The sequence below is a fragment of the Gobio gobio genome (assembly GCF_949357685.1).
Source record: "Gobio gobio genome assembly, chromosome: 8".
Taxonomy (NCBI): Eukaryota; Metazoa; Chordata; class Actinopteri; order Cypriniformes; family Gobionidae; genus Gobio; species Gobio gobio.
The window spans coordinates 41,169,874-41,195,121 of record NC_137114.1 but is presented as its reverse complement, the minus strand read 5'-3'; the positions used below and the strand labels follow the sequence as shown (position 1 = coordinate 41,195,121).

The 25,248-nt window shown below is 37.8% G+C and overlaps 2 protein-coding genes across 2 annotated transcripts; one reads left to right on the top strand and one right to left on the bottom strand.

Annotated features, from left to right (window-relative positions):
- The first annotated feature begins 134 nt into the window (after positions 1-134).
- Positions 135-6,263, top strand: pih1d2 (PIH1 domain containing 2). The gene is made up of 5 exons (XM_079824605.1): positions 135-543; positions 918-1,041; positions 1,234-1,482; positions 2,547-2,821; positions 5,026-6,263. The coding sequence occupies exons 1-5, from the start codon at positions 361-363 to the stop codon at positions 5,158-5,160; spliced, it is 966 nt and encodes a 321-aa protein (XP_079680731.1). The 5' UTR covers positions 135-360; the 3' UTR covers positions 5,161-6,263.
- dixdc1a (DIX domain containing 1a) lies at positions 5,740-19,924 on the bottom strand. Its single transcript, XM_079824603.1, has 15 exons — positions 19,344-19,924; positions 16,491-16,600; positions 16,262-16,416; positions 15,059-15,145; positions 14,922-14,975; positions 13,042-13,092; positions 12,756-12,860; positions 12,598-12,651; positions 12,333-12,422; positions 11,189-11,260; positions 10,929-11,090; positions 8,142-8,208; positions 6,866-6,974; positions 6,678-6,786; positions 5,740-6,565 (listed from the first exon to the last, which is right to left on the bottom strand). Exons 1-15 carry the CDS (start codon positions 19,364-19,366, stop codon positions 6,482-6,484), a joined length of 1,332 nt encoding a protein of 443 aa, XP_079680729.1. The 5' UTR covers positions 19,367-19,924; the 3' UTR covers positions 5,740-6,481.
- Between the last annotated feature and the right edge of the window lie 5,324 nt (positions 19,925-25,248).

Genomic DNA, 25,248 nt, shown 5'->3' with positions numbered 1-25,248 from the left:
CTCGTTCAATCACAGTCGGTTGTGGCTACTCAAGATTTTTTGAAAGCAAGACCAAATCTAATATTTGAAAGAGCCTCCGTTGCGCCTCCTGAATGGAAAATATTTTGACTAACAGCGCCATCTATTGGAAGAACAGTGCATGTGTTAGATTAGTTTCTATGGTAACCTTTGAGTTTAGCAACAAGGCGAAAAACTGGTCCGCGACTTATAATTTATCCAGTTTTTGTACAAAATACAATCGTTTAAGAATTTTTTATACCAGGTATTTGTTTCTAAATAATATAGTATCTGCGAAACCTCCGTTTTGTTCCGTATTAGCTTTTCTTTAAGTTGTTACAGTAGTTTTGATACACTTCAAGCATGGAAATGGCTGGCTATGATAATGCAGCTGTGCAGCAGGTGAATCAGTTTTGGTCGATGTTAGATGACATGTCTCAGAATAATCCGGAGGCCTACAGGACCTTCATTGAACGCCAGTTACGGGAGGGACCGGGGCTTCACTCCCCGCCGCAGCCGCACGCCTGCATCCGCACTTCTGTACTGGTAAACCACCTTAAACGAAACTCTGTTTTGACTGATTTTATAGATAAACCACTATCAAAGATAGACCACTACAGCTGTATGAGAGCACTTTAGAGGCCTTATTATTTGATTTGATGCCATTGACATGTAACGTTACATGACATGATATTACCATGTTTTTTAACATATTCCTGACGAAAACAACTTGCAATACTTTGATAAAAGTGGCATTTAAATGTCATTAAACGCTATGAATGTGATAATCATTAGTATCGCTTTTGCATCTGATAGCTATATTGAGCCATGATGCCAAAGTAAAAGTTCAAAATGGCTGGCATAGGCTATACAAATAATTATGAAATCAAAAATGATGAAGTGAAATGATTACTTTTCAGGGATCAAAGGAAGATATATTGTACATTAACATTTGTGGTTGGAAACGTGTTCCAGTGGCCACTTCTTACAGTGGTCCTGTTCCTGTGTGTGGAGGACGGATGGAGAAAGTAACAGAGGAGAAAGGTAGAAAAATCTCATCATTGCTGCTTTCAAAACATTTTCTTTAAACCAAAAGTCTCTATTTTTTAAGCATTATTGGTCCGTAGTCTTGTATTCCAGTTAACCTACTACATTTTCTACATCAAACGTCATATTGATTCTTACATTCTTAAACGTATATTCTCGAGACAATCTAATTTCCTGTGTGTTTTGCAGAGCGTTACAGTGTCGTTGATGTGGCCTTCAACCCTGAGGTTCTGGAGATGAAAGAGAAAGACAAACATGAGGAAGAGAAGCTCCATCTGCATGCTGTGAACTTCATCCAACAACAGCACAATCTGAGTCTGTCCCAACGCTACAAACTCACCAAAGACAAAATCAAAGGCAGCGTCCAGGATATGAAGCAGCGTCTCATGTCACCACATACATGCAAATCTTCTCCCAATAAGCCACAATTTGAACCAGGTAAAATAATGCACATACTTTAGAAAGTTTTTTTTAAAAGCTACAGAGATTAGCTAATTGTATAGAACCTCATGGCCAACCAGAACCATTAGTTACTCTCCCTCATGTCGTTCCAAACCTGTAAGACTTTCGTTCATCTTTGGAACACAAATGAAGGTGTTTTTGATTAGATCTGAGAGATTTCTGTCCCTCCATTGACAGCCTAAGCAACGACTACTTTCAAGGCCCAGAAATGTAGTTAAGGCATCATAGAAGTAATCCATCATGTGAACCAAGTTGTTTAACCTCAATTTTATGAAGCGACCCGAGTGCTTTGTTTGTGCAAAAAAACATAATGTACCAGTTTATTTTCAAAAATATTAGTTGACGCAGCAACATCTGCTCTTGCATCAACACATGCATGCGTCGTTCGTGCTCTTGTAAATGTGCGTTGGAGATTAATATTTTGTAAATAAAGTGGTGAATTATGTTTTTTTTTTGTGCAAACAAAGCACTTCGCTTCATAAAATTCATTTTATGGTTCATGGATTACTTTAATGATGTTTTTATCACCTTTCTGGGCCTTGAAAGTGATAGTTGAGTAGACCGTAAATGGGACAGAAATCTCAGTTTTCATTAAAAAAATATGTTAAATTGTGTTCCGAAGATGAACGAAAGTATGAGGGTGTGTACTTAAAGGGATAGTTTACCCAAAAATGAAAATTCTGTCATCATTTACTCACCCTCAAGTTGTTCCAACCCTGTTTGAGTTTCTTTGTTCTGCTGAACACAAAAGAAGATATTTTGAAGAATGTTTGTAACCAAGCAGATAGAGCAACCATTGACTACCATAGTAGGGGAAAAAATACTATGGTAGTCAATGGTTGCTCTATCTGCTTTGTTACAAACAGTCTTCAAAATATCATCTTTTGTGTTCAGCAGAACAAAGAAACTCATACAGGTTTGGAACAACTTGAGGGTGAGTAAATGATGACAGCATTTAAATTTTTGGGTGAACTGTCCCTTTAATGACAGAATTTTCATCTTTGGGTGAACTAACCCTTTATCCACCGTTTGTTTTACAGCCCCATCACTCCTGCAGCAGATCTCCTCACTGCGAATGGATGAGAGTAATGAGGACTCATCCATCCAACTGAGCATGGAGCAGGAGAAGAAATCAGCTCGACCAGGTCTCATTGAGGTGATCTCCAGCACAGAATCAGACCAGTCTCAGCCACAACAACCCCAGCATCATCTCACAGTCTGTCCTGACGGCAGCGGTTCATCTAGGAGCCTGAAGCTGAGTGTTCAGCTTCCTGGAGTGAGATCTGTATCACAGTGCCAGCTCAGCGTCTCTCAGGTCAGTATTCCTGGTATGGCAGCTGTGTGGGTTGAAGTTGTAATTACAAAACAGATGCCTTTTATTTTATATCATTTTTCTTCTTCTTTAATTCTATTGGAATTAAATCAAAATGTCCATTGTTCTGATTTAACCTTTCTACAGTCCTTATATTGTACATATTTGTTAATGGGATAGTTCACCCGAAAATCAAAATTAAATGATTTTCTCACCTTCAAGCCATCCAAGTCATCCTATGACTTTCTTCTTTCAGACGAATACAATTGGATTTATGTAAAAAAAAACATCATTGCTCTTTCAGGCTTTATAATGGCAGTGAATGGGGGTCGAGATTTTGAAGCCCAAAAAAGTGCATCCATCATAAAAGTAATCCATACGACTCCAGGGGGGTAATAAAGGCCTTCTAAAGCAAATCAATGCGTTTGTTTAAGAAAAATATATCCATATTTAAAACTTTAAAAATGTAAATATTTAGCTTCCGACAGACAGCCGTATGCATCGATATATGGCGAAATAGTAACCCCTGACCTGACGCATGGCGTATTGATGAACGCAGAGGAGCAAAACAAAACACCAGTCACGAATTAGAAGTCTAAAACGAGGATTTTTAAAGAGAAATGTTAGAGGATTATAAGATATAAGAGAAGAGGAGCTTGAGTTTGTTGGCCAGCCCTATTTGTTTGATCCGCGAGAGGCGTCAAAACTTTTGCTACTCCTACATCATACATCACGTCAGGGTTTACTCTTTTGCCGTAAGTCGACTTGCATAGCCCGTCTGACGGAAACGAGTTATTTTAGTTTATATAGTTTTAAATATGGATATTTTTCTTACAAAAACCCATCACTTTGCTTCAGAAGGCCTTTATTAACTCTCTCGGAATCGTTTAGGGATGTGCGGTATACAGGTACTGGGAAAATACCGGTATATATTTTATTTCAAACGGTACGATATCATGATTTTGCTAATTTCGGTATACTACTGTTCCGAAGTTCACTGCTATGTGACATTTTAATCTCACTCAACACGTCCAAAACTAATTAATAAAGAGAGGAGTAGAAGTGAAGTTTGGAATTACTTTGCTTATAAAACTGATGAAGGACCATCAAACCTTACCACGCATCTGTCACTTGCTCATCCTGACTTGTACAAGACATTAAAAGATCGACAGGTGAGTTCAACTTTCAAACAATCTAATTTAGACATTTATTTTCTTTTAACACTGATCAATGCACATAGTACACAAGATCTTCTCGTTTAAATATCTCGAAATCTCCAGCGTTCTTTTCAGCCAATGACGTTTTAGATCTCATAATATTTGCGATATTTGCAGTTTAGGTAGGATTGGTACAGAAAAATAATATATCTAAAATTTTAAATAACACTGGATAGTATTGACTATTTATAGGCCTACATTAAACAGGTAAATCCTGACAATTCAATTTACAAAAGGTATTTAATGACAGACAGCACAGCAGTATGTGTTAGACTTATCCAATATAGGCTACTATTATTACACATGCCATGACGCATACTATTGCACTATTTACATTCACATAAGACATAACTGACTGTGTTTATGTAAATACTTACTAAAGATGGACATTTTGACATCATTTTGTGTATTTGACTAAGGAAAAACAACTTAATTTGAAATGCGCGAGCTCTTTAGGCTTGTGTGTTTGTTGTTGGTATGAGCGCAAAGAAAACTCTCTCAAAGAGCTCCCATCCCATGTATTACGAAATGCTATAAAATCACTTGCATGTTCAAATTGGCAAGGTTTAAAAAGACTTGGGCAAGTGATTTCCGTCAGCTGTCCCGAAATGAAAGCGAAAGTGTTGATTCGGGCGCGCAGATTGCTTTTATTGTGCAGGTGCGATGTCTTTTGAAGCCAGAAGCAATTTGCTCATTTTGAGAGATAGAGAAGGGAGACGCGCACATGGATTACTGTTTTGATGGATGGATGCACTTTTTGGGATTTCAAAATCAGGACCGCCATTCACTACCATTATAACGCTTGGAAGAACAATTCTATTTTTTAATATAACTCTGATTGTGTTCGTCTGAAAGAAGAAAGTCATATACACCTGGGATGGCTTAAGGGTGAAAAAATCATGTCGTAATTTTCGTTTTTTGGTTGAACTATCCCTTTAAGTTTTTTATTCATGATGTGGACTCAATAAGGGGTTGGTTTTTATTATTTAGGATGATATTCTCCTGGAAGTTGAGGACATTTATTATCTCCATCTTCCATTTCCTGGGTTGGTCAAGGAGGAGACATGCGTTGCAACGTTTAGCAAGAAGAAACAGACTCTAAATGTTACTGTGACAATGTTATGAGAACACTTCACTCTTATTAATCCAAAAACTGAAGATATAAACACCTTCCAGATCATTTTCTGAGAAATTTAGAGTTGAATTAATTAACTTTTGTCTCAAAGATCATTAGTCATGCATTCAAATTCAAGGTTACATCGTTTCAATACATTATTACTTAACACTTAAAAGTAATTCTTTTATGTTATTGCTGTTAATTGATTAATGTCTGAGATAAAAATGCTGTACTGTTTTGTCTAAATAAATGAATAGAATACTAAACAATAAAATGACTAATTTTAAAGTGAATTTAGGCATCACATCATTGTAAAGTACAGTGTGAAAAATGGAAGCTCGTTTTGAGATTTGCTGAAGATTACATTTAAATGTTATTAAATAATTTAACTTTAAGTGAATGTTACATGACGGCAAATGTAATTGAAATGTTCAAGTATGGAAAATGAGTATAAACAATTAAATACCCAATACTGAAAAATGAAACAATCTCTAATATATTGGCATATAACCAATATGACACTGATATATTGTGCATCGACACAATTTTAGACGATTGCCTATACAAAAAAAGCCCTCATTCACCTGTGCACAGAATGTTTTTAATAAAAGGGTGGACAAGTGTCAACTGCATTTGCATGTACAACACAGATACCAAACACTATGAACAGACATGCAAACTTGATAGGAAAAGTACAATCATTTTCAAAGGGAATACTTCAATATTTTCAAATGTTACAAATTTTTACAAACAAAGTTATCCCTGCTTTTCCCACCCTTTATTTTTGAAAGGTTGACATACATTTTTGTGGAAAAAAGTGAATGTGTGCATATGTTGATATGATATGTTCTCTTGAAATGGCATTTTTTGTTCTGGCAGGACAATACATGCACACATGTGATGTCCTTGTCACAGTTTGGCAACTAACGCGATGTGTTTATTATTTGTCACAGCACAAGACAAAAACGTATTTTCTTGCTCACTTATCACAATGGCATTGTCGAAACACTAGTTTCTGGAAAACAAAATGTACCATAACTTTGACACACTTTTAATCAGTATGTAAACTGTTTTTTAATCATATTAAAATTTCATTTTTCTTTCAATCTTCAAAATGCATTTACTCTATTTTACAAACACTTTCCTGATGCAATGACATGGGGAACAGGTTTGGTGAGATTCACAGTTAGGATAGGACAAAGGCTTCAGAGTTGCAGGGATGAGGTATATATGGGGTAAAACCACTGATCTATATAAATGACTATAATGTTCTCGATATAGATCAGTGGGTAAAACATACATTCTGAATTGATCGGAAACCCTCATGTTCTATCTCCCCTCTCCATGATCCTCCTCCACCCATGCGACGATCTTCCCTTCCCAGCCAGGTATGACAGCATCGTCCTGAAACACCTGAAAGACAGAATTCAGAGTTATTTCTCAAATATGCGCCATTTAGAGAAAGACACTGAGCGTTCGCTAATTCAGAACATTGAATTATTCCTGATTGGGTGTGATTTTTCACCTCTTCCTTCACCGTTCCAAACTCTGGATCCAGAGATTTGAAGTGATATCGGAAACTGCCATGTCTATCCACAGCTGCCTTGAAGTCCTGTAGCGTGACCTCCCCCAGCCTACCAATAAAAAGTTAATATTTAGATCTCGAGACATCTGTAAGATGATGCTATGATGTGATTCTTCTCGACTCGTCACCTCTTAGGGATGTTGACTAGGAAGGGTGTGAGAGAGCGATCTGTGTAGTAGAGTACTTTGGTTGAGGCTGCCGCACTAATAACAGGGCTACTGTGAGAATGAGCCATCTCTGGAAAAAAGAAAACAATTTGCTTATGTATGTATGTACACTACAGTGGCAAGAAAAAGTATGTGAACCGCTTGCAGAATCTGTGAAAATGTGAATAATTTTAACTAAATAAAAGAGATCATACAAAATGCGGGGTTATTTTTTATTAAGTGCTGTCCTGAATAAGATATTTTACATAAAAATGTTTACATATAGTCCACAAGACAAAAAAAAACAGCTGAATTTATTAAAATAACCCGTTCAAAAGTTTATGAACCATTAATTCTCAATACTGTGTGTCGTTCGCTGAATGATCCACGGCTGTTTTTAAAAAAAAAAAATGTATGGTTGTTCTTGAGTGTCTTGTTTGTCCTGAGCAGTTAAACTGGCCAATGTTCTTCAGACAAATCCTCCAGATCCTGCAAATTCTTCAGTTTTCCAGCATCTTTTGCATATTTGAACCCTCTCCAGCAGTGACTGTATGATTTCAAGATCCATCTTTTCACACGGAGGACAACTGAGGGACTCAAACACAACTACTAAAAAAGGTGCAAACATTCACTGATGATCCAGAAGGAAACGCGATGCATTATGAGCCGGGGGGTCAAAACTTTTTGAATTGAAGATCAAGGTAAATTGTACTCAATTTGTCTTCTGGGAAACATGCAAGTATCTTCTATTGCTTCTGAAGGGCAGTACTAAATGAAAAAAAAAAGATATTTAAACTAAATAAGAAACATTTGGACATCTTCATTCTGCTCAAAAGTTTTCACCCCCAGCTCTTAATGCATCATGTTTTGTTCTGGAGCATCAGTGAATGTTTGCACCTGAGAATTAATGGTTCATACACTTTTGAACAGGGTTATTTTAATAAATTCAGCTATTTTTTTGTGTAAACATTCTTTATGTAAAATATCTTATTCAGGACAGCACAAAATAAAAAATAACATGCATTGTGTATGATCTCTATTATTTAGTTAAATTTTTCACATTTTCACAGATTCTGCAAGTGTTTGCATACTTTTTCTTGCCACTGCGTGTGTGTATATATATACTGTGTGTATATATATATATATATATATATATATATATATATATATATATATATATAAATATATAAATGCATTCATTGCATAAAAGTGGCAACTCTGCAGGAATTTCTAGCTGAATAGCATTGAATTGACCTACTTGAGCTTGATGGCCATGATTCTCGGTCTGTGTGATTTGCTTTTCGTCCAGGAGACCTGGTTGAGCCCTGTGGTGGTATAACAAATGGTTTTAAAGTCAGTGATTTAGAGCATGCATCACACTGCCAAAGTCACAGAGTTCAGTAAGTTCACATACAGTAACGGTTTCAAAATGTAATGAAATTTTGATGGTTCGCCGCTATAGGGTGTGATCTCTTTGTTTGTTTTTTTGTGCACAAAAAGTATTCTCAACGCTTCATAAAATTAAAGTTCAACCACTGGAGTCACATGGACTATTTTAACGATGTCTTTACTAACTTTCTGGGCCTTGAAAGTGAAAGTGGCTGTCTATGGAGAGGTCAGAGAGCTCTCCGATTTCAGAAATATCTTAATTTGTGTTCCGAAGATGAATGAAGGTCTTACGGGTTTGGAACGACATGAGAGTGAGTAATTAAAGGTGCTCTAAGCGATCCTGAGTGGGGTAACTTCTTGTTGACATTCGAAGTGTTGTCAAATAAAACAGAGGCTAGCTAGACCCCCCCCTCCCCTCCGTGCTTCCTGAAACAGTCATCGGATTGGAAGCCCTTCTGCCGCCTAACCCCAAACCTCCACCCCCAAATCATTCTTGTCGGTTATTGGCTAGGGCACTGTTTATTATGTTTCGTGGTCCAGACTGCACCAGTTTTTTTTGTTGCCGTTTTTGGAGCTTGTGGAGACTACAGAGACTGCATTTTTTTTACAGTGTGTTCAGGGGACAGGCAGCTAGCGGATAGTGAGGAGATGTTTGCTGTATGTGACAAAAAATGTTTTGGCCTAAAAACGCGTGACATTGCTTAGAGCACCTTTAATGACAGAGTTTTCATTTTTTTGTGAACTTTTGGTTAGTGAAAAATTTTGAAAATAGTGATGACTTGATGAGTAGCTATCAACGTTGCTACAAAGTAATTTTGACAAAGGGAAAAGTCACAAAAAACAGCCGTGGTTATTTCAGAATTAAATAAATGAGAGACTCGGTGTGTAATACATGCCTGAATTCCTCGTTTTATTTTGTTCCCTCCCTGCTTATATAGTGCACTCAACTGCCATGCATTATAAGGATTAAAGAATCATAAAAAAGTGAGTGATTTCAGAAACAAGCTGCATTTCCACCGCAGGAACTTTCCCCAGGAACTAAGGACTTTTAAGGGTGGTACTCAGTGTGTTTTGGCCGCAGGGACCAGGGTCTAAATAAAGTTCCGGGTAAAAATGTCCCCCTAAGAAAGTCTCTGCTTGCGAGGTAGTACTTTTTCAATGTTCAGGAACTTTCGGGGGTGGGACTTGAGTGCTGAACATACTAATTGGTTCAGCTCCCGCAGCATTTTGATTGGTCGACTCCATGCAGCATTTTATTTACCACCATTTTCAGTTGTTGCGGTGCATGCAGTAAGAGTTGTTTGGTATTCGAATCAACAATTTAACGGCCCTTTCACACCTACCTTGTTTGGTCCGGATTTTCGGACTTTTCAGTTTGGTCCGGATCCAAATTAAAGGTGTGAAACCTCCCCCGTACCACGGCCCGGACCAAACAGACGAAATTTGGTCCGACGAAAAGAGGTAGTCTCGGTCCGGATCAAACTGAACAAAGGTTCGGTTCTTTTCTAGTGTAAAAAAGCATTTTCTGTATGGTTCGGACTTTCAGACCATTTGCAGGAAGTTCCTGTTTATGTTTAAATATTTTAATGTTATTTTTAAATTTCATCTAGGCTACATTGATTATGAAAAGTGAAAAGATGCACAATATGTCAGAAGACAGAAGGTCACAAATGATTTTGAAAGAAATTTTGTATGATTTGACTTAGAAAGCCTTTCTTTAATGTGAATATCTTTTGTATAAATTGTATCTTAATTTTAATCAACGTTTAATCAGATAATTGCCTGGATTTAATAAATAAGAAGCAAATAGTCTATAGCAGACAATAATCGCGGGAGCGATCACATGCTTTGCACATGAACTGGAGCGCGTCTCAAATAAACCTAAACTCAGCAGGCTACTTGTCTCACAAACATGAGAAATATGTGTATATAAAGCTTGAAATGTCCACTTTTAAACGTGACAAAAAGAAAATAGTCAAGCAATGCGCACTGTTTAATAGTGGCAACGATATGCGTCCGTTCATTCATTCTTGTCAAAGACGCTGACGTCAGACGCACGTCCGTTTACAAACCAATCAATGTCCAGATGCAGCCCACATAGATGATGACGAGTGGACGTAAGTGTGTCATGTAAAGTTCTTTAGTGCGCTCGTATAATTGCAATGTGAAACCAAATCAAAACTAACCGAAAGTATCAAATGTATCAAAACATGAACTTCGGTTCGGACATTGGTGCGGACTTTCAGGTGTGAAAATGCCCTAAAACAGTTAAAAAATACGACCGATGGACCGACGACAAGGTTCAGGCTTTATTAAGCTTATATGTGGAGGACGAAATCCAGTGGGTACTGTAATGTTGCACGCAGTCCTATGTCACCAGACTAATTTGCCTAATATTCATGGTACTTTGGCCCCAATGGAAATGCAGACATCAACAGGTCTGGGGGGAAAAAGTTCCTGGGACAAATTGTTCCGGGTAATTTCGGTGGAAATGCAGCTAGAGTCAATTCCTGTGCTGGAGTCGACCCTGACTCTGTGGCTGTGGAGGAATCGACTCTTTTGGAACTCTTTAAGTGCAACACCTAGGGGTGAATTCAGATTGATTGCATATTTCCTCTTATCCAGAATATTGGATACAGATTATGGTTGACCTTGCCTTTCTCTCCTGCCTTTTCTTGGACTCTGTGGTGTGAAGGCGGTCCACCAGACTAGCCACGCCTTGCTCCAGCGTGTCCAGCATGTGATGCTGCGGGTCATGACCGCTGAAACTGTCCCTCAGGCTACGCAGAGCATCTCGCACCAGATGTAACTCGTCCCCCTAATGCACACATTCAGCCAGCACCAAAGAACAAAAAACACACTCATTTAGTAGAAATTGAGCGAATACTTTTTCAAATGAAGAATGACATGACTCACCATTCTGTGCTGGAAAACAGTGGACGATGTGTCCATCATGTGACTGTAGCCATTATTCTCACAGCCTGACAACTGCAGCAAACCATTTTGTATTATTAATGTAGAACATTACACATTTACTTGAAAGTCATATAATATTATAGTTTATATTGAAGCTGTTTTTATTTCTGTTATGTAGCCTATATCTGCATTGTATAGGAACATCTATGAAATACAAAGCTAAATAGTTCACCCAAACATGAAAATTTTGTCATCATTTACTCACTCAAGTTGTTGAGTTTCTTTCTTATGTTGAACACAAAAGAAGATATTTAGAAGAATGTCAGTAACCAGATAGTAATCATCCAATTTTTTTCGAGTAGGAAAAAAATACTAAGGAAGTCAATGGCTACCTCAACATTTTGGTTACCAACTTTCTTCAAAATATCTTCTTTTGTGTTCAGCAGAACCTTTAATAGGACGTAGTATGGGCGTCGGAAGTAAAATAAAATGTGGATGGGTCCTCCACCATAAAAATGTTACTGGAGTAGACTCCATTTCCTGTATTCTGGTGCCTTTTAATTAAACAATTGCTTTTATAGCCATATGGTTTCCCAAAAATTAACAAGCAACAAAAGTCTAGTAAGTTGTTTTGAACAAAAAATCCAAGCAGTTAAACCATAGCCGCAAAGGGGGGCGCTCGCGAGCACCCTTCTGAAACTTAAATGCTGAATGGGACACTATGGGTGCCTTAAAGTTCTGCATAATTAAGGGCGTTGCCACTTGAGTGACAGGTGGATTCCCGCTCTGGTCGAGCTAAGTGGCCGTGGTTTCAGCAACCAGGCACCTCAGCTACACCCACGACCTCTTTGCCCATTTTCAGTTATCCGGGAGTGATGTGCTGCCAAGATGGTGACAACCGACTCCGCCCGGGTTTCAAAAATGCTCTTCAGAAACCTATGAGTGACGTCGCAGAATGCGTAAAAATTGAAGTATACCCGGGGCTAAATGCGCTAAATTTGAGACGTAAAAGTGAGTGGGTCCAATATCATTGGTCTTAAAAAGTAGGTGGGTCTTGTCCCACCCACATACAATGGTTCCGACGCCCTTGGGACATACAATTATTGCAGAAACGGGCCCATTTTGCCCTAGTTTATTTAGTTACCCTATGATAGCTTTCACTGATCCGATGCAGGGCATCATCCAGTTTTGCTTGCTGCTGCTGAAGAAGTCTGTCTTTCTGCCCAAGTTCTTTCTACAAAGATGAGTGCATGTGACATAAAAAAATGTATTTACTATACAGACCAACCAAAAAAAAAATCACAGCAGAGAACCAACATAGGTCTATCTAATTAATGAAAACACTATAGATGATTAAACACTAAATAGGATCCAAGTACACTCAGCATGATTAGGATAAATTTGCCTACTTTGTATTCACTCAGCAATCTGTTTCGTTCACTCAACTTCCTTTCCAGTTCCACCTAAAGAACAAGACAAAAGAAAGTTTGCACATAAATCTTTTATATATCTGACACAGAAGAACCAAATGCAATTACTTTTTTTTATAGCAGTGTTGATGACTCACATTCTGTCCCTCCAGCTCCTCTCTGGTCATGCTGGATCTGAGCAGCTCCTGTTTGAGCTGCAGCACTGAGTCCTCCTGCACAGACATTCTCTGCTGCAAGGCATCCTGGGTAAATAGATGGACACAGAAACAAACCCTAATTATCCCAAATGGCAACAAACCTGCTACACACTTCATAAGCTAATGTTGAAATGAAATAATTGAATAATTATTCACACTTTTGTCATTAATAATATTAACAATGAACATACGCATAACGTTCTACACTTAATGAACCTGAACTCACCTTAATAGCCTGCAGATTACGTGCCTCCTGCTTGTATCTTAAAAGTTCTCTCTGAAAAACATATTAAAACCATCATTCAACATACAAACTGGTATATTCAGCTTATACACTTAACCAATGATATGATCAGTCAGTACGTTTACATGGACAACAATACTCCGATATTAATCTGATTAAGACAATACTCTGATTAAGAAGCTACCACGTAAACAGCAATTTCTAATTAGCCTACCTTAATTCGGTTAAAGTCATACTCGAAGTAAACGCAAATCGAATTAAGACATGTGGAGTATGCCTATTAGTCGCATTATCGGAGAGCATTGCAGACGTGTACACACCTTAATCTAACTATTAACGTCACGAGTTTTCGCCACATTTTGTGACAGGACACATGCACACCAGGCAAGTGCAGAGGGGAAGGCTTTGGGGGCTCGAGCCTGCCCTTTTGAAAAAGTAATCAAAATCGCCCCTCTCAACAATCAACGATAATAGTGTGGCCATTAAAACAGAATTTGAATTATAATTAATATAACGACGCGTACAAAGCGCTCAAATGTCGGAAAATTCCTATTTATCTTTTACGCATCTGTCAGTCTGAAATGTTGTTGCCATGACGTGTTGCTATGGTGCGTGTCTTTCTTGACTGCTCATTCTAATACTGCCTCCCCTATATTTTTTTTCTTTTTGTTGTAATTATTCTGCTCATTGTAAAAGTTAAATACAGTAAATTTGTATCTGTAATCCCACACTCATAATTGTGACCAAACTGTCTGCTTACAACAGTCACAATCACGATTTTGAAACCTTTTTCATCATTATTCAAAGCTGTTATTCAAAATGTGCTGTCAAGAATGAGGCAAAAGGAGCAGTGTCGATTAAAAAAAACTGAAAGAGACAATATATAATATTACAAAAATAAAACAACGTAAATATATATTTAAAAAAATACATTAAAAAGTATAAAAGTCACTCGTTTTTATAAAGTAACACTGTGCAACAGCGACATCCACAAGTAAAGTTACAGTGGGTTGCCTGAGCCCATTGAATTTGAAAAGACCCGGCAAAGTCGCGCTATGATTGGACGCCGGACAGCGTAGCGTGGCATGGGGACGTAATGACGTGCCATTAATCGAGCTAAAACAGGAACATGAACGGAATATTCTAAAAGCAACTCATGTAAACACCTTAATCAGAAAACTGTCTTATTCAGAATAAGGTCAATAATTCGATTACTGCTGTCCATGTAAACGTAGTCACTGAGTCAGGACAGCATGTTTTTACATTGTTTTAACTCACCAAAATAAGTTAAGAAATTTTTCTGTTCAACTAATTTTTTAAGTCAGTTTAATGTAATTTAAAGCTACACTGTGTGATATTTTCCCCCATCTAGCGGTGAAAAGGTATATGACCATCCAGTGAATATTAGTTTCTGTTCCTCTCAATTCCGATTTCGTTTTAACTCCTACGGTGGCCGATTTAGTCCAAGATTAACGTGGCTTAGTTCGACCTCGTCCACATTCGACACGGTGCCATCGAGTGTTAAAACGCGAAAGATGAAGCTTGAATTTACGGGTATGTCCCTCTTTGGCTAATGTACTTTCAAGATGGAGGGGCAACATGGCGACCCGCATTCGAACCCCTCACCCGTATGTATTTTCAATGGCATATTATAAACTTACGAGAATACTTTATTACTTGAAAGAAGTAAATATACATTAATGAGCACATATATTTTTGAAAGAACTAAGTGTTTTTAGCTAAGAATAAACTAAAAAAGTTACACAGTGTAGCTTTAAGTTAAAAATTTTTTACTTTTTTTTAAATTAACGGTGTATACAGTATACTTCACATCAGTATTTCTTTTCTGCAATGTAAGTTACCTTCAGATCTAAAGACTCCTCCATACTCTGGTCCAGACGACTGCGGGTTAAAATCTTCAATGGCAGAATAGAAAGGATATGTCATTACTAAAATAGACTGTAAATGAGACATGCACAAAAGCAGAATGATGCTTTACCAGCTGCTGCTCTGAGCTGGTGCTGTCTCCAAAGCTCAGAGTAGATGTCTGCTCGTCCTCAGGTAGTGACCCATGCAGCAGTAAGGCCTGAATGAAGACATGTGAGGTAATGCGAGTAAAACTAGTCCATACCAGTGCTATTGCACCAACAGTGTTCCAAACAACTTTCGACTAACCATCTTCTCACTTAAAGGGTTAGTTCACCCAAAAATGAAAATTCTGTCATTAATTACTCACCCTCATGTTGTTCGACACCCGTAAGACCTCCGTTCATATTCGGAACACAAATGAAGATATTTTAGTTGAAAGCTGATGGCTGAGAAAGGCTTCAGATAGGCCTCCATTGGCATTCAGTACATTCACACTCCCAAGACCCATAAAAGGCACTAAAAACGTTGTTACAAAGTCCATCTCACCACAGTGGCTCTACAATAATTTTACGATGCGACGACAATAGTTTTTGTGCGCAAAAAAAAAATCAAAATAACGCCTTTATCCAGCTTGTTCTTGTCTTCCGTGTGTGCCTCCACGACGCATGCGCAAGATTTTTTTTTTTCGCACAAAAACTATTGTCGTCGCTTCGTAAAATTATTGTAGAGCCACTGTGGTGAGATGGACTTTCTAACGACGTTTTAAGTGCCTTTTATGGGTCTTGGGAGTGTAAATGTACTGAATGCCAATGGAGGCCTATCTGAAGCCTTTCTCAGCCATCAGATTTCAACTAAAATACCTTCATTTGTGTTCCGAAGATGAACGGAGGTCTTACGGGTGTCGAACGACATGAGGGTGAGTAATTAATGACAGAATTTTCATTTTTGGGTGAACTAACCCTTTAAAGCTGTATATCCTCTTTTCAATCTTTTTAACTATCTTCTACTCCTTCTGTCATTGCATTAGATAATTAAAGATGCCTTCTATAGTAATGTTAAAACCCAGCAAATAAAAAGAGACTTTGAAATGCTGGATTGATGAGCTTGAAATGCTTGGTCATTGGTTCCTTTTGGAAGAGTGACATTAATCACGATGGATTAGGGACGTCTGCCAAGCTGTGCAAACTAATCTTAATCTGACTGAATGAATTGCTTTACTTTTACAAGCACTAATTCTTTGCTTAAAATGTAGTAGTAGAGGTATTAAACATGGGTGTTTCCCAAATGTTGATTCTGATTGTGAAGAAAACCCACCTATAAATGTGGAACTCACCTGAAGCCTTGACACCATTTTCCTGGTCTCCTGCATCTCCTTCTCCAGCTGTTCCTGCTGGGCACATAGCTGTTCCTCCCATGTGCTGCTTTCCTCTTTCCCAGCATGCTCCGGGCCAGGAGATGGCTCGGTGGCTGAGGATTTCACAACATCCTCTTCAAAGGAAACAAACAACAAACTATAAGAAAAGTATAGAATTGTGTGGGACCACACAGGGGATACGTCCTACCTAGGCTTTGTGGTTGCTCCGTATGGTTCCCCACTAGCTCTCCCGAATCTTCAGATTTGGCAATAATATACTCCTCCTTAGGTGTGTGTGCTGGACTGGATGAACTGAGGCTGGAGAGATGTTACAAAGAATCAGTGAGCAAGATCTATTTGTTTGGCCCTGATTTTCAGTCATATCATATGTAACCAGCTGGAGTAATTTGATGACAATGAAAGGCTTTTGTGTACACAAGGTATAAAGTGTTCACTTTAATTACATGTAACTGAACTAAAATATAGGGCAATTCCTGTTACAATAGACATGTCATCTTTCTAATACAGGTTTTCAGGTTCAAACCACACTAATATAAAGTTTCAGAGCATTCCTAAGTCACATGTCATTCATCGGTTTTCAGCAAAGATGAAATGAGAGACTCCATCTCAAACACCCCTAGCTGTTCCTCTGGCACGGGAATATGATATTGAAATTGAGATCTCTCCAACAAAGAAATAAAGACAGAATGAAGTCTGTTGCACAGAATAAAAGACAAAGCAGCTCTCCCAGTTGATGAGCGTTATCATTTTGATAAGGACTATTAACCAGGATTACATCTTGATTAAGTTTCTGAAAATGACTACATAAAAGGATGTGCACACATGCATGAAATTACAGCAGAATGCTTTTCTGAGAGGTGTCACATTACTGAATGTTGATTATTTATACAAAGAGGAACATGCTGGTTTATAGTAATCCAGATACAAAACATAATCTGACTGGCTCATCTAAGACCATTTACTTGACATATTTCTCACTCTAATACATTATTTGCAACAGAATGCTATTCAATGGATATGTTTCATAACCAATTTTATATCAATTTCCATCCAAGCTGTAGGGATAAAAAAGGGATTATACGCCAGTAGGTGGTGACAAGTTACTGTCTTTGTGAGAAAAAATATATCATTCACTCAACTGATTCATTTAAATCACTGATTCATTAAGGAACAAAATGGCTAAATGTCTTTACGGGCGAGTCATTGAATCGTTCACTCAACTGATTCATTCAAATCACTGATTCATTAAGGAACAAAATGGCTAAATGTCTTTACGGGCGAGTCATTGAATCATTCACTCAACTGATTCATTCAAAACACTGATTCATTAAGAAACAAAGTGGCTAAATGTCTTTACGGGCGAGTCATTGAATCATTCACTCAACTGATTAATTTAAAACACTGATTCATTAAGGAACAAAATGGCTGAATGTCTTTACGGGCGAGTCATTGAATCATTCACTCAACTGATTCATTCAAAACACTGATTCATTAAGGAACAAAGTGGCTAAATGTCTTTACGGGCGAGTCATTGAATCATTCACTCAACTGATTCATTCAAAACACTGATTCATTAAGGAACAAAGTGGCTAAATGTCTTTACGGGCGAGTCATTGAATCATTCACTCAACTGATTAATTTAAAACACTGATTCATTAAGGAACAAAACGGCTAAATATCTTTACGGGAGAGTCATTGAATAATTCACTCAACCTTTTAATTGCACACTGATTTATTCAGTAAGGCCAGTATTGTGTGTTTTGAGACTCGTAACATTGTTAATTTCATTAGCTGAGCAAAAATAGACAAATGAATAGGCAATATTGTATTTAAAATGCAAGTTATTTTAAATTAAAATTGTATTTATTGAACTGTTATATAAAAGCAATGTGCTGATTCTCAATATGTGATTGGCAGTAGTGTTCAGGTGTGGTTACATTAGCTTACACAGAATTAATTTCAAACTATTCAATTTTTCACCCTCGCGCAAAATTCCTGATTGTGTGGCGCTTTTATTATTTCACAGACGAGCATTTCCGCTTCTTCCGCTCATGTGAATGTACGCAGCGCTGTTTTATCATACTATTACATACACTTGAGTGTGTTGAAAGTTATTTTATAATGCGACTCTGTGCGTTCGCTCGGCGGCTACTATGAGACACTTGTTGCACACTGCAGTGAGCTAGATCGATGGGCATGGTAAAACATGGTACTCGCAGTAAATCAAGAAAACCAGATTTAAACAATAAGACTATGTTGAGTTAAATAACAAGTTTTCAGTTGATGAATGTATCCAAACAGTTGCTCACCTGTCTAATAAAACAGATAATATATCAAAGCGTCTTTTGGTGTTTCCATGGTTTCTACAAAGTAAAAAAATCGAGGGTTATGCGGGTATGATGTCATTTATAGGCGACGCACGGACACGGTCCGTGTCCTGGTTAAAATAGCTTATTTCTTCTAGGAAACATTTGTACACAAATCAACAAAACATGTAACATTGTTCTAGTGGTTTTTGGATATTTGAATCCAAAAATCTTACATATTGTGCCTTTAAATAATTTCCATATTCTGTCTTTTCAAGGCTGGACCAAGTAGCCTGTTGCTTAACAGATTAATGAGTCTCCCTAGTCAATTACTCCACTTGTATGACCTCTTTATGATGTATTGTGTATCAAAAGACCATAACTGTCAACACATTTATGAACCAAATAGAGGATTCATACATCTGAGCATTTAAAGAGCACACAGATGGCACTGACCATATTGAAGCCAGCGATTCCCGGTTGCTAGGTGATTCACAATAGCAGGCAACACCCACACATCAATCTCTTATGTGCACAATTGAGACTTACAGAGTGAGAAAACAGTGATGTGCCACCCGCTCTCACTCATTACTATACAGTCACATACAATATTGCGGTCCAACTTATAGACAACAAGCAGTATGGCTCTTATTTTCTGGGATGTCCAAAATGGAATGGAAGATGGAAGCAGGAAAGAAAAAATGATAGAGGGAGCTGTGGGATTTCATTCATACCATTTCATTTGTTTGGCTCCCATGATGCGATTTGCCCTTCTAACCTCCCATTCTGATCCAGCCCAACCCGTGGGGTTCGAGGAAGCAGCAGTGTGTCATCAACATAGCAGACGGCACAGAGCCGGTCCAAAGGGTGTGCACTTCAAAAACTGCCACTCAAATCCCAGTATCCACGTAGCTACCAGTCTACTCTGTTGGAGATGATGGAGAATGCGAATGTCCCAGTCTGTGTGTGCCCTACCTGCTTGTTTGGCAGGTCTTCCTTTGGACAGCCTTAACACTCTGTAAACCCAGATTAAATGACCTTTTGGGTATTCCCACAGATCCAAAGTTGAAAATCCCGATCAGAGGCAGCATGTGTTTCTATGATCAGAAGCATGAGGTAATCCTGTTTTCAGTTCCGAGCCATAACAGGGGAGAAAAAGGCTTTTGAATGGACTGCCGTCCCCATTCTTGAATCTCCACGGTGTCTTCTGTGACTCGTATGACTCCTGTTTCTCATTCTCCCTGTTTTTGTGCCTCTCTCGAGGCAGTTTTGAGGTATTTTTTTCCCTCTGCCTTTCTGTTTCTCTTCTCTCCACGTCTTCCCCCTCCCTTGTTCCTTTTTTAGGAATCAGACATGGTTCAGCCCGGCTCTGTTTACCCTCCCCTCCTCCATCTTCACCCCTCCCTTTCACACAGAGTGGGCTCCAGGATGGAGGGGGGTGGGTGGCTGTGGGAAGGATGAAAAAATGGGCGTCTCCAGTAAACCTGGTTTGTTTCTGTGTGAAGATGACACACTTTAAATAATGTAGGTTATGATTAGTTGATTCACTATGTGAATTACATCTTATATTGTCGTGCTATGTCGAAATGAGAAAGAGAATGTGTGTGTGTCTATGTGAAAGTGATCGAGAGGGAGGGAGAGTGAGAGAGAAAGAGGACGTTGAGTATGACCACGTCAGCTTAAAATCAGAGAAAAGCATAATGTACCACAACTCTGTCTCCAGTGATGAAAGCATTGAAATCATGATGCCAGAGTATATTATAAAAAATTAACCTGTTTTATTTTCACTCAGAAATTGCTAGTAGTTTCACAAATAATTACCGGTACAAAGCAAGTAACACATTAGATTAAACATGAAATTTTAAGGTAGACTAAAAGACTGAAATGGTATTTTCTTGTAAAACGCACTCCGATAATCTTTTGTTTTATTTATGATCTATACATTTACATTTTACATTAAGTTTTAACCAAACATATATATTTTTTTTTAAGTCCCTGGACATGTTATGCATGAACAACCCATTGATCCCACAATGGCTGCATTCCCAATTTTTGCAGTGCAGGGTGATATTGGCAGTGGATTTGGAGTGGAATTAGAAAAACCTACAGTATTACTGGAAGAGAGATTAGACAGTCCAGGGCAGTTTTGGGAAAGCTACAATGTAAATAAAGCTTAGTAAAGCTACAAGCTACTTATAATTCAAAGAAGTTAAGCCACAGTCAAACTGCAAATTGTGAGTCAAAATAAAGGCTACAAGTAGACCATGTTGTTCGTTGTCTAACCACTTACATTTGAACTTCCCCCACCTTGCCAATGCGTCGTTAGATAAAGATGTACATGGATATAATGTATACAAGAAACTATAATATAAAACCTAGTTGGACATGCAGTTTCCTTGTGTTGACCAGAAACTGCTTGGTTTGAAAGTGACTTGTCATAGTGATCTCTACACTATGACAATGGACCTTTTTTGCTGCAAAATTTTGCTAATATGAGCATAATAAGACATTTCCTGTTATTTCTGCTATATGAAAATGCTGATTGTTTCCACATTTTTTAAGAACTATGATTTATTTGTTTATTCCAAAAGATTCAATTTTCTGTTTTAATATATTTATATATATACTGTGTATAGTGTTGGTCTAACTGGTGGATCAGTCATGCTCAAGCAAAACTGAGATGGTGTAACTGGTCCTAAACCAGCACTTAAGAATGTAAGCATACGGTGTATATACACTACCCAGCCAAAAAAAAAAGGGCTAATACTTGTCTATGACTGGATCACTACTGCAGTGATTATTATGTTTCTAGCATATTATATGTTTGTCAACAGTTCTTCTAAATGATGGAATCTGTAGCCTTTTCTTTCTTAAAGGGTTAGTTCACCCAAAAATGAAAATTCTGTCATAATTTACTTCCCCTCATGTCGTTCGACACCCGTAAGACCTCCGTTCATCTTCGGAACACAAATGAAGATATTTTAGTTGAACTCTGATGGCTCTGAAAGGCCTCCATTGGCACAATGCACGGTTCACTCTCAAGACCCTTAAAAGGTACTAAAGACGTTGTTACAAAGTCCATCTCACTACAGTGGTTCTACAATAACTTTATGAAGTGACGAGAATAGTTTTTGTGCGCAAAAAAACCCTAAATAACGACTTATATAGTGATGACGATTTCAAAACACGGCATCATGAAGCTTCGAAGCGTTATGAATCAGTGAGTCGATTCAGCAGTTTGGATCGCCAAAGTCACGCGATTTCAGCAGTTTGACACGCGATCCGAATCATCATTCGGCTCGCTGATTCATAAAGCTTCAAAGCTTCATGATGCCGTGTTTTGAAATCGTCATCACTATATAAGTCGTTATTTAGGGTTTTTGCGCACAAAAACTATTCTCGTCACCCCATAAAGTTATTGTAGAACCACTGTAGTGAGATGGCCTTTGTACCGTTTTTTTAGTGAACTGTGCATTGTGCCAATGGAGGCCTTTCAGAGCCATCAGATTTCAACTAAAATATCTTCATTTGTGTTCCGAAGATGAACGGAGGTCTTACGGGTGTCGAACGACATGAGGGTAAGTAATTAATGACAGAATTTTCCTTTTTGGGTGAACTAACCCTTTAAACAACCATGCAGGAAGACACTTCATTTCCCACGATTACAATGTCAAGATTCATCAGGCTGAAATTGTGAAAGAATGGTTGGGAATAGCATGAAAAATCATGAATAGTTCAATTTATTGAAAGTCTTTGGGATGTGCTGGAGGAGACACATGATCTTGACCAAAAATTTATGCACATGCCATCAAGAGGTGCATACATTTTTGGTCAAGATCATGTGTCTCCTCCAGCACATCCCAAAGACTTTCAATGAATTGAATTAACGATTACAGATTAATTTAATTAACTTGCCAATTCATGTGTGAAAATGATTCTTCATGCTCCCTCCCAACCATTCTTTCACAATTTGAGCCTGATGAATCTTGACATTGTCATCCTGGAATATGATAAGTCTTCCTACATGGTTGTTTAAGAAATGAAAAGCACACTCCATCAATTAGGGTTAGAAGAACTGTTGCCAAACACATAACATGCCAGAAACATAATAATCACTGCAGTAGTGATCCAAGCATTGACTCTTAAGCATTTGCCTAACAGCTTTTTTTTTTTGCTGGGTAGTGTATTTTAATCACACATCTCACGTCGGAGGGGACGTTCTAGCACAACGTTCCCTAAAAGTTCTAGCCTGGATGCCAGCCGAACTTAGCCCTGCCTATAACATTTGAGGTCGGGAAGATCGGTCTGGACTGGATCTGTTGTGGAGCAACTATGCTCGAACCAGAGTTGTTCGGACCAATTAAATTTTCAGGGCGGGCTTTATACGATGATTGACAGATGCTCAACAGTAACGTAATCATCAACAGCACCAAAGAGTGCTTGGGTTCGTTTACTAAACGGAGAACTTGTTTGTAGATGCATTCACCTTTACTATTTCTCTAAAAAATTATGATGATATTCTTTTTAACAACACCGGAAAATCTTTTACACTCATCTTCTCCTTCTTCTTCTACTTCTTCCAGCGCACGTGCAGTTCTATGATTACGATGAAGAACCACTTTTAGTGCCATATAGAACCTTTTTTTGTTTGTTTTAGAGTGTAGGTCTCTAGAAACATTATTTTTATTATTATAAATACCTATTACAGGAAATAAAGTGAAAGGTGAACTATGTAGGATTTTTGCAGTAAAATATCCAGAAACCACTAGGCCAGTGTTATATATTTTGTTCAGTTGAGTACTTAGAATATCCCAAATGTTTTCAACTATTTGTAAATTGTGAGAAAATTGCTATTTTAACCAAGGAACCGGGACGTGTGAGCTATGCGTGTGAGGGAGTCGCCTGTCGATTGCGTCATATCTGTGTCACCCTCGGTTTCCGGTTTTATTCAGTGAAACACTTTACTCTCACTGCAGTGTGAACAAGTGTCATAGCAGCCGCCGAGCGAACGTCATAACTTCCTTTTCAACACACTCAGATATGTCTAATACGATAAACAGAGTTGCGTTACCTCACTCATGACTGGAAAAGAGGAAGTTGCGCCGGCAACCGTGTCATAATAAAAGTCCCGCCGGCGACTATGCCATAATAACAGTCCCGATCTTCAATCGCTCCTGCGGCCTTGCTCAGCTCCACAACACTCGGTCCTGCTCTGCTTCATACTACAGTAATGATAATAATCGCATCCATGAACATGATTTCTGCCCGAGTCCTATCCTGACTGTTTTCCACCGGCTGTGAGGTAAAGACCACATGTCCCAAGATTCTGCGCTCAAACGTGCCGTCATCAAACTACGCCTTTGTTTTGAACAGGCGACCTCTAGTGGACGGAAAAGTTACATAGTGTAGCTTTAAGATATATATTGTACACGTTTAGTACATGTAAGTGTTTAAAAAAAAAGAAAAGTCAATGTCGTTGTAATAGAAATGGTGTTGTTTTTTATGAGAATGTTGCATTTCACCTGGTGAAATAGGTGCTTCTTAACCGACATTTCCAAATGGGTCAGTAAGATATGTTCCTTTTAGTGCCATATAGAACCTTTTTTTTAGAGTGTAGAGAGAATATCCTATAGTAATGGTCCCCTATGTCCACAGACAGCTTACTCATGCTGCTCACTTTTCATAATCAACATATGAAATAAAAAAATAATACTATCATAGGCTAATATTTAAACATAGCCTAACTATGAAACTAAATAGGCTACGTTTACTTTAACCCTCGGTCCGACGACGACGAAGACGGCGCATTCTGGTGGATTTGTTCCTTTATGACAGCAGAAACAACTCACAATACTCATTTTTAGCCATACAGATAAGTGCAATATAAACTATAAACTGTCTACTTTTATTTGTGTACACTCACAATAACAACAAAGGCTGTGGATTCAGGGAACAGATTATTTTGCATGCACTTCACTACAAATGCTGTCTTCATTTTATATATATATATATATATATATATATATATATATATATATATATATATATATATATATATATATATATATATATATATATATATATATATATATATATATATATATATATATATATATATATTGTTTATTAAAGGCAAAGTTTTTAATTTCAAAAGCATTTCTAAACTCAGTTCATGTTTCCAACAAACGAAATTCAGAGCCAAAATAACGAAATGGTAAAAAAAAAAAAAAAAAAACTGAGTTACCACCATGCAAATTCAAACATTTCCCTTCTCTCCCTATATGCGGCGACAGGCGAACGGTAATTAACTAAATGTTCTAAATAAATATGCACATAGCCTAATAATAATTATAATAAACAAATACACAACTTATAATAAATAAACTATGCTCCAACACGACTATATAGACAAGCTACAATACCATAAATCACGGAGTATGCTTGCTACTTCAAATTGAGCAGTGTAACTTTTTATATATTAAGTTGACTATTTTATTTTGACAACGAACAGGCTGCGATGTCAAGTTAATGTTAGATGCGTGCAGCTTGTCCGCCGCGATCACTTATATTTTCTTAAAACAAATATATCCAAAACGTTCTGCCAAATAACGTCCCCCAGCCCTTAAAGGGTTAGTTCAC